General features: G+C 53.0%; 1 protein-coding gene across 1 annotated transcript in view; it reads right to left on the bottom strand.

Annotated features, from left to right (window-relative positions):
• mef2d (myocyte enhancer factor 2d) overlaps positions 1-8,952 on the bottom strand; it is a gene marked incomplete at its 3' end in the record, with an annotated part of 50,201 nt that extends 41,249 nt beyond the window's left edge. Inside the window, exons 1-2 of the mRNA XM_084442735.1 lie at positions 8,914-8,952; positions 39-406 (exon numbers count right to left, since the gene is read on the bottom strand). Of these exons, the coding sequence (XP_084298861.1) occupies positions 39-92 (54 nt within the window). The 5' untranslated portion in view covers positions 93-406; positions 8,914-8,952. The remainder of the gene's footprint in view (positions 1-38; positions 407-8,913) is intronic.
• Positions 8,953-10,249: the final 1,297 nt, after the last annotated feature.

The raw sequence follows: 10,249 nt of genomic DNA, 5'->3' as shown, positions 1-10,249 counted from the left end.
CAGGGTAGGGTCAGAGTAGGGTCAGGGTTTGCTCTCACCTGTCTGTTCCGCTCGTCTGTGATCCTCTGGATCTGGATCTTTTTCCTCCCCATGCTTCCGGTGGGCGGAGTCCTAGGTCAGAGGTCAGAGGTGGGCGGGGCTCAGAGCTCACGGCGGTCCTGAGGAGGGGAGGGAAGTGGCTGCTCGGTCAGTCTGTCTAGGCTCTGGGTCTTCTCTCTCTCGCTGTCTCTCTCTGTTCCGGTCTCTCTCTCTCTCCGCCTGTCCAGGGCAGCTGGGCTAGGAGCTCGTACTCCCGACAGTAGAGGGTCTGTGGTCCTCAGATCATGGTCTGGGGTCAGGGGTCAGCTCCTCCACTCGTCTGCTGAGACCGGATCCTCGACCCCCCGTCTCTTCTGGTGAGCTTGTCCTGGAAGGGCAGAAACGAGGCTCTGGTCAGTCTGACACATTTAGAACGGGGGAACCGGGCGTCGTACTCGCGCTGTGACCTACATCCGTTATCGCTACCAACATTATCTGAACCTTAACTCTCCACTGAGAGCCAGGAGGAGAACAGGGGGGGGGGGTGTAAGGAGGGTTCCTCTCTCTGAAATTGGAGACTTCCAAAGAGCAGCAGTGACAGCGAGGGGGGGTTTGGGGGGGGGGGGCACTTCTTCTCGTGGGGGTAGGCGCTTCCCCCGGGTTGCTAGCGAGGGTGGCGGTGTCGCGCAGGGGGGGGGGGGGGGGGGTTCAAGTTCATTAGAGGCATCACCGCCACAACGCTGATCCGTGGGTTGCCATCGGCAATGCGCCGGCCGCCTCACCTGACACGCCTCGTGCGACTCCCATTGGATGGCCCGAACCCACGACAGAGCACGACGAAACGACTCTAGGTTTTCACACGACGGGATTAAAATCTATTCTATGAAAATCAATCAATTAAATCTATGAATTAAGAGAGTTTTATTTTTATTTTTAAAGCCAGCAGCAGGGCGACGACTACAAGCTACTGTAAGCAGTGTAGCGTCGCCACAAGGAAGTCATGAATGAGCGAGCGAGGCCGTAACCAGCGCCCGGACGGCAACGCGGGCCAGGACCATTTTAAGCTCCACTACGACTATTTGCAGTTCGCCCTTAAAAATAGCACTCTATATATACATCCAGACTGTGTACAGACACACACACACACACACACGACCGTATGACCGTGGGAGTCGACAGAGCCGGTCCATCAGCAGAGCTGTGAGTGCGGGCCTCTCGCACTGATTGACTCCTCCACTTTTGTTTACATTCCTCCTACCTGGCAGGCTGAAGCGAGAACCCTTCATCTAAATTACATTGATTCTACGGAGAGCAGGGATCCTGTGTCGTCGTCTGCCTGGGAGGACTGCACATTTCGCTCTCAGTCGATGCAATTGCTTTAGCCTTGGCAAGGAGTTGCTCATCATGAATTATGCACGGTGTATCTGGCTCAGAGACAGGACAAAGGCAGAGTTCTGAGGGGAGGGTGTTATGTGTGTCATAATTGTTTTGTAAAAAAAACAAAAAAACAAAGTCTCAACAAAGAACTGGAGGCTTCTCGTCTCATCTTACACAGGGAAAAACTGTGGCGGCTTTTATATGATGCTTGGACAGACGAGAGGAGCTGTAGATGGAGCAGACTATGGGAGAGACGTGTATAGATATGGAAAAAGATGTGGAGAGACACGAGCCTGGTCTCATAATCCAGTGATACAGGCCTTGTTAACCTGAGAGCGAGAACTACTTCTGCCTGAGCTAAGCGTTGGTCTGGGGTTCAAAGGCAGCTATCTGTTTTTGGGCTCCGACCCCTTCACACATGAAAAGGCTGCTTTATCTGCCCAGGGTGGTCGAGCCGTGACCTTATACCCTTCACGGTGTGCGAGCACGTCCCCTCCATGTGTGATGTCAGACAGAGCCTCCTCTCTCTCTCTCTCCTCCTCTCTCTCTCTCCCTCTCTCTCCTCTCTCTCTTCCTCTCTCTCTCTCTCTCCCTCTCTCTCTCCCTCTCTCTCTTCTCTCTCTTCCTCTCTCTCTCTCTCTCTTCCTCTCTCTCTTTCCCTCTCTCTCTCTCTCTCTCTCTCTCTTTCCTCTTCTCTCTCTCAGAAGGGAGGGGGCCTGGAGTGCTTCTCCTGTCTGGCCGGCAGAGCCGAGGATGGAGGGAGCAGATTAACAACGATCATTACCGCAGCTGCAGGGTTCCTAATATGGGACCTTGAGGAACCCCATCCAAATTCTCGCTAAGATTTTATGCATGTTATAATGTTTTTTTTCTTCTGCAGAGCACACCAGAAACACCCCGCCTCATGTCGGAGCTCAGAGAGTCAAGAGGTAGTCTCTCTCCTTCGCATCACCAGCGGGGCTGTGCGCCGAATCCTAAGTTAGTTAGTTAGTAAGGAGGTAACTGGACACTACGTCAGGGTCAATTGGGCGGCAATGGGATAAAATCCAAAAAATAAAAAATAAATAAAAAAAAGAGCACCAGAGACAAATCATACCACACGTTTTAGAGCTAAGCCTGAATCGGCACTGACGATACGGCAGCTGAAACAACAGTCCATTAAAAAAACATCATCGCTATCCAAAACATCTGTTGCTAGCCTTTGGGGCATTCCAGAGCAGCGCCACGTCCGGTTCAGGACGAGAGCAGAGACCCGTCGGCTGGAAGGCGGCGCAGGAGCAAAATGAGCCACAAGAACTGCCTACCACCGACCTGTTCACCCTGCTGTCACAGTCTACAACCTGTTCACCCTGCTGTCACAGTCTATGACATGTTCGCCCTGCTGTCACAGTCTACGACCTGTTCACCCTGCTGTCACAGTCTATGACATGTTCGCCCTGCTGTCACAGTCTACGACCTGTTCACCCTGCTGTCACAGTCTATGACATGTTCGCCCTGCTGTCACAGTCTACGACCTGTTCACCCTGCTGTCACAGTCTATGACATGTTCGCCCTGCTGTCACAGTCTACGACCTGTTCACCCTGCTGTCACAGTCTATGACATGTTTGCCCTGCTGTCACAGTCTACGACATGTTAATACTGCTGTCACAGTCTACGACATGTTAATACTGCTATCACAGTCTATGACATGTTAATACTGCTATCACAGTCTACAACATGTTAATACTGCTATCACAGTCTATGACATGTTAATACTGCTATCACAGTCTATGACATGTTAATACTGCTATCACAGTCTACAACATGTTAATACTGCTATCACAGTCTATGACATGTTAATACTGCTGTCACAATCTACGAAATGTTCACCCTGCTGTCACATGTTCACCTTTGTGTCACAGGGTCACGACTGAGTCAGGACATATAACACTTAAGACAGTCACATTCTGCCATTTCAGGACATATGGACAGAGGTGTGTGTGTTTGTGTTTATGGACAGAGGTGTGTGTGTTTGTGTTTATGGACAGAGGTGTGTGTGTTTGTGTTTATGGACAGAGGTGTGTGTGTGTGTGTTTATGGACAGAGGTGTGTGTGTTTGTGTTTATGTTCGAGGGGATTTGTGCATGTGTATGTCTAAGTCTGTCCATTTATTTCTAGAGTACTGTATATTCATTAGAAATTAATGTGTGTGTGTGTGTATGTATGTGTGTGAGAGTGTGTTTCTGTGTGTATGTGTGTGTGTGTGAGTGTGCGTGTGTGTGAGCGTGTGTGTGTGCGTGTATGTATGTGTGTTTCTGTATGTGTGAGTGTGTGTGTGCCTGTGTGTGTGTGCATGTGTGTGAGTGTGCGTGTGTGTGTATGTATGTATGTGTTTCTGTGTGTGTGAGTGTGTGCGTGTGTGTTTCTCTGTGTGTGTGTGGTGTGTGTGTGTGTGTGTGTGTGTTTGTGTGTGTGTGTGTGTGGTGAGAGTGTGTGTGTGTGTGGTGAGTGTGTGTGTTTCTGTGTGTGTGTGTGTGTGGTGAGTGAGTGTGTGTGTGTGTGTGTGTGTGTGTGTGTGTGTGTGTGGTGAGAGTGTGTGTGTGTGTGTGGTGAGTGAGTGAGTGAGTGTGTGTGTGTGTGTGTGTGTGTGTGTGTGTGTGTGTGTGTGTGTGTGTGTGGTGAGAGTGTGTGTGTGTGTGTGTGTGTGCGTGTGTGTGTGCGTGTGTGTGTGTGTGTGTGTGTGGTGAGAGAGAGTGTGTGTGTGTGTGTTTCTGTGTGTTTCTGTGTGTGTGTGTGTGTGTGTGTGTGTGTGTGTGTGTGTGCGTGGTGAGAGTGTGTGTGTGTGTGTGGTGAGTGAGTGTGTGTGTGTTTGTGTGGTGAGAGTGTGTGTGTGTGTGTGTGTGTGGTGAGTGAGTGAGTGTGTGTGTGTGTGTGTGGTGTGTGTGTGTGGTGAGAGTGTGTGTGTGTGTGTGGTGTGTGTGTGCGTGTGTGTGTGTGTGTGTATATGTGTCCATCTCTCTGGTCCCCGTGTGTAGATGTCAGTCAGCAGGGCGGCCTGGCCCGGGGAGATAACAGCCAATGGCGATGGAGATGGAGGCGGAGGCAGCTGGAGACGGTCCAGGACGCTGCTGAGAAATCCATCACCTTCCCCACTCAGCACCGCGCCCGCCAGACCACTCACAACAAACACGGCACAACACCACTAAACTGTCCCCACCCACTCACACACACACAAAGGCATGGAGTCATCTGACCTTCGAAAACAAGCTACCGTTCGTCGGAGGCTAATTCATGAGCAGTCCCTGAGTTGTTAAATGTGTGGGTATACCCCGGACTAGGGTTGCAAAATTCGGTGAATATTCACAAACTTCCCATGGGAATTAACTTAGACTGAGACCAGTCTCCTCTATCTCTACTGGTCCTGAGACCAGTCCCCTCTATCTCTGCTGGTCCTGAGACCAGTCCCCTCTATCTCTGCTGGTCCTGAGACCAGTCCCCTCTATCTCTGCTGGTCCTGAGACCAGTCCCCTCTATCTCTGCTGGTCCTGAGACCAGTCTCCTCTATCTCTACTGGTCCTGAGACCAGTCCCCTCTATCTCTGCTGGTCCTGAGACCAGTCCCCTCTATCTCTGCTGGTCCTGAGACCAGTCTCCTCTATCTCTACTGGTCCTGAGACCAGTCCCCTCTATCTCTACTGGTCCTGAGACCAGTCCCCTCTATCTCTGCTGGTCCTGAGACCAGTCCCCTCTATCTCTGCTGGTCCTGAGACCAGTCCCCTCTATCTCTGCTGGTCCTGAGACCAGTCCCCTCTATCTCTGCTGGTCCTGAGACCAGTCCCCTCTATCTCTGCTGGGTTGTCAGGTACCAGCCCCCAGGAGCCCCGCCTCTTCAGCCTGATGACCCCCGAGCCCCAGCCTATCAAAAAGACAGATCTGTCTCTCAGTCTGCGGCCGCGGCCAATCAATACTCGAGACGCTATCCGCCGCCTCCGCGGCCCCCCTTGGTATCGTAGAGGAGGCGGGGTGGGGGGGTCTCTCTCCAGCCTCGGATGACCGATGAAACGCCGGATGACGAACGACGTGGTGAAACGCTCCATACAAACGAAATTGCGACCCAGAATCGAAACAAATCAAATCAGAGCTCCACACAAGGGGCTAGAGTGCTACACAACAATCACCACCTGGAGCTCTGGACCAGCAGGAGAGAGGGCCGGGGGTCTGGACTCTAGGAGGAGAGAGGGCCGGGGGTCTGGACTCTAGGAGGCGAGAGGGCCGGGGGTCTGGACTCTAGGAGGAGAGAGTGCTACGGCCCGGTTAGTTAGTCCCCTCTCTTTGGGGACGACAGAACCACAGACACGGGCCAGTAACTGGGTCACTGATCTCTCTTATCCGGTGCATGGGACGAGCTTCTCTGGACAGACCTTGGCGCGGTACCACCGGCACCAGCTGTGGGGTATTTACAGCCTGTTGCTTCATGTTCCCCAACAGCCAGATTCCACCTGGCTAGACCTACGCTGCCTGGTGACTGACTGACTGACTGACTGACTGACTGACTGACTGACTGGCTGACTGACTGACTGACTGACTGGCTGACTGACTGACTGACTGAGTGACTGAGTGACTGACTGGTTGACTGACTGACTGACTGACTGACTGACTGACTGACTGACTGACTGACTGACTGACTGACTGACTGACTGACTGGTTGACTGACTGACTGACTGACTGACTGACTCTTCACAGCCAGGCGTGTTGAGGGGAGTGAAGGAGAGTAGTCGTGGCTGATCAGTGAAGTGTTCAAGGTGAACGTGGATAACAAGTGAACTAGTGGGGTAGAGTAGAGTGGGACTGGGCTGCTTTGAGAGGAGGGAGGAAGGGATGGAGGGAGGGAAAGAGGAGAGGAGACAGGATGAGACAGGAGGGTCCGGAGGAGCAGGGGAGCTGGTCTTGTGCCTGGGTCTCTGCTCCTCTGCCAAGCCTGGCAGGAGAACATGATCCCCTCCGCCCTCCCCCCCTCCCCCTCCGTCTCCTCCTCTTCACCAATCAGGAGCGGGTCTCCTGGTGGGCGTGGCGCAGCCGTGGGGGTGGGGCCTGGTGCAGTGCTAGAGCAGCACTTCTGAGACGGGGGAGGTGGGGGGGTTGGGGGGGGGGTGTACAGATTCCCTGCTCCAGAGAATCACGCCCCCGCTGCCAGCCGGAGTCAATACTGCAGTCAAGCCAGCACACTGGGTGGCACACACACACACACAGACACACACACACGCATGCACGCACGCACGCACGCACGGATGCACGCACGCACACACACACACAATCACACACAGGTCACTGATCCACTGGGTGAAGGTTTAATCGAACATACAGCAAGGCACAAACCGAAGGCTGCCTACCTACAGTATGTCACAACCTACAGTATGTCACAACCTATGTCACAGAACTCTTCCTCTATGTACAAATACGCAAACAAAGACACAAACACAAGAGCAACTTGTGCTACACGCCATAAATACTTCACAAACAATTACACTTTAGTCATTGAGCAGACACTCTTATCCAGAGCAACCTACGGGAGCAATCAGTTAAAGTAAGTTCCTTGCTCAAGGGCACAGTTTTTTTTCCACCTCTTGGGGGATTTGAACCAGCGACCTTTCTCTCCCGGCCCTCCAGCTACCTGCCCTCCAGAAGAGCAGAAGAAGACCAGCAGCAGCCGTCCAGAGAGCACCGGCGCCCGGCGCCTCGCACAAAGCCGGGGTTTGTTGTTGACACAGAGGCTCGTCACCCTCGCCGCCGAGGGCTATGCGGTCGGACCAGTCAGGTGACATCTGGGGACAGAGCGCACCCCCCCGCCACCCCTCCGTGGGAGCAGGGTGTGACCGGCTGAGGCTCCTCTTCACTTAACACCTTCCCGGGGGCCACGGTGACAAGAGACGCCCAGCGTATCTGGAGGTACAGTACAGTACAGTCCTCCACGCTGGGCCCTACTGACCCCCCCCCCCCCCCAACCCACAAGAGTGTGGAACTGGAATATTCAGTTCCTCCATGGCGTAAGTTGAGACCCGGTGGATTCCCACCATGGTAGTCTCCATCTCTCCGTCTGATCGGAACCAACAATGAAAGCCTGTTAGGGAAAACACACCCTCCGCGTTCACGGCTGACGACAACAAGACGGCGCGCATGGCGAGCCTCCGCCGTCAACAGACCAACGTTCTGTCAATGTGACCTCACAAAGAGATGTGACCTCACAAAGAGATGTAGACAGACCACTAGCAACACGCAGCCCTTTCTCTCTGTAACATGATATTAAGTGTGTTTAGGACAGGTGAGTGGGTGTTGGTATGCTTGTGTAAAGACTTGTGGTATGTTTAATTGGCTGTGCCACCATAGACGGTTTTGAGTCAAAAGGTCATGAGAATGCGTTTATGAAACTACAACACAGTTACACCTTTTCCAGGTAGGCAATCTGTGTGACAAGAGATCACAACATGACTATAATAACCCAATAAAACAACTGAAGACTATTTAAGACTCCTTCTCTAACAGGATCACAGGCGCTACACCACGACTGAGACGTTTCCAATTGTACGGGAGTCTTGGAGCATCAGAACTAAGCACATTTCACAGATGGCTAGCTTGAAGGAGCAATCCTCCACACTTCTGGGAGACACACTGAGAAGAGCATGGGGGAGACGACAAGCCCTTTTCATATCATCAAAGCAAAACACTAAAAAACGATTAGTCTTCAAGCCTCTCGACATAAAACAATACCCTCGAGCTACTTCTGTATGCAAATGTGCATAACAACTCCAGCACAGTGACCCTCGGAGCCATCCTGGCTTCCAACGCCATTCAGAGCGCCAAAATAAATTGAAAATCATAAACATGTTATAATGCGTCCTATAAAACCTCATGAAGCAATAGTCAACCTACAGTGACTTCCATTCTGAGACCGGTGTGTGTGTGGGGGGGGGGGGGGGGGGGGGGGGGGGGGGGGGCTCGGCGTAGCGTAGGCCACACATTAAGTCACCTCACACTCTTGGCTATCTACCTCATAAAGCACTTTGAGGCGCCAACAGCCCCCCCCCCCTCCCCTCCCCTCCCCTCCCCTCCCCTCCCCTCCCCTCCCCTCCCCTCCTCCCCCCTCCCCTCAAAACAGTAGCTTCCTGTGCTGATTACAGAACCCCACAGACACAAACACCTCAGTAAGTCCTGCTGGAGAGCGTTTCCTATGAGAGAACACACGAGAACAACATGACAACATGGCTGTACTGTATGGAACATTGCTACAAATGCTGCTTAAAAAAAATAACAAATAATATTAACGACGTTAGCTTTAACCAGAGGAGAAGCCCCCCCCCCTCCCCGCCCCCCTCTCCTCAGTCACAGTCACAACACCGATAGTGGACTAGAATGACATTTCTGTAGGACTTCATTAAACATTTAATCCACACTGCACTCATGTCAACACACAGACAGAGGAAACGATGACAATAATAGAATGTGAAAGTAGAATGTGTCAGTCAGTTAATTGGTTCTGCTTACCTTCGGCTAGTCGGATGACAGCAGGCAAAAGTCAGAGAGAGATACCAGAGCAGCTCAGAGCAGAGAGAGATACCAGAGCAGCTCAGAGCAGAGAGAGATACCAGAGCAGCTCAGAGCAGAGAGATACCAGAGCAGCTCAGACCAGCATGTGAGTCGCTGCTACAACCGACTAGTAAAAATGACCACTGTCTGTGAGTGGCACCCATCATACTGCAGACCCCCCTCCCACCACACACACACCCCTCCTCTCCTCCCTCTGCTGAACCTCGTCACCTCCCCTTGTCAACCCCCCCCCCCCTGCCTCCCAGAGCCCCTCCCTAATGTGCCTTCAGCAACTGGCTCCAATTCATCAGTGTCCGTGGTGGCAATTGAGATGGTTGTTGGTAGTGGAGGGAGGGTAGTGCGATGGGGGAGGGGGTCAGGGGGATGGCTGTCGGTCGTGGCGGTGGGTGTGGGGGGTGTCGGGGGGCTCTGTAGTCGAGCTGCGAGGCGAATCCTCATCACCCCCGGCAGCCGGTCCTTCTGCCCGCCTCCCTGTGAGCGCTCTCCCCTCGGACCCGCAAGCTGCTGCCGTTAGCGGCGCGGCAGCTGCCTACACACCTTTTGTTCAAACAGCCCTTTGCACCCTACACACACACACACACACACACACACACACAGCTGTTGGAAGGTTTGAAATACCAGGTTAGTAGAGCTCTAAGTACTGTACACCGAAAATCTCTCCTCTTCGCCGCCGGATTCCCCGAACGGATCACGCAAGATCAGAAAACGCCACCTGAAACGCGCCGACTTGATTCACGGTCGACTTCTAACGAGAGCAGAAAAACGAACCCAGGAAGCTGGAAGTGGAGCTTGACTGCCGTCAGGGCTGCTGTAATGTAGGTCCCTCTTCTGCAGCGACGCTGCAGCTTCCCAAGGACTGAACCTCGGGCTGTGACCTTTCCCGACCTTGAAATCTCGGAGGGGTTGAGAGGGTGTGGGAAAAAGGAGGCCAGGAGTCGGCTCGACAGTCGCGTCATTGAGTTTCCACAAAATCCATGTATGAGGAGGGGGTGGGGGTGGGGAGGGGGGGGTACAGCCTGTGCCCAGAGTGCGACGGGTTTTAACAGAGGGGCAGAATTCCAGGCAGCGATCTCTCCTCAGAGCCATAACTTATATGGATAAATCAGCCGGAGGACGGGGAGAGATGGCGATAGACGGAGAGAGACGGGCTCTCGCCCAACGAGTACTGGGGGGAAATCTGCCCAGGGATGGAAAAATACACAACGGGCTTTCAACGCAAGACCTCGACGGATACCAGGGGTTGCGATTACTTCCATAACAAACACAGATGATT

This window comes from Borostomias antarcticus (assembly GCF_949987555.1).
Source record: "Borostomias antarcticus genome assembly, chromosome: 8".
Lineage (NCBI taxonomy): Eukaryota > Metazoa > Chordata > Actinopteri > Stomiiformes > Stomiidae > Borostomias > Borostomias antarcticus.
This window is presented reverse-complemented; position numbering and strand designations above follow the sequence as displayed.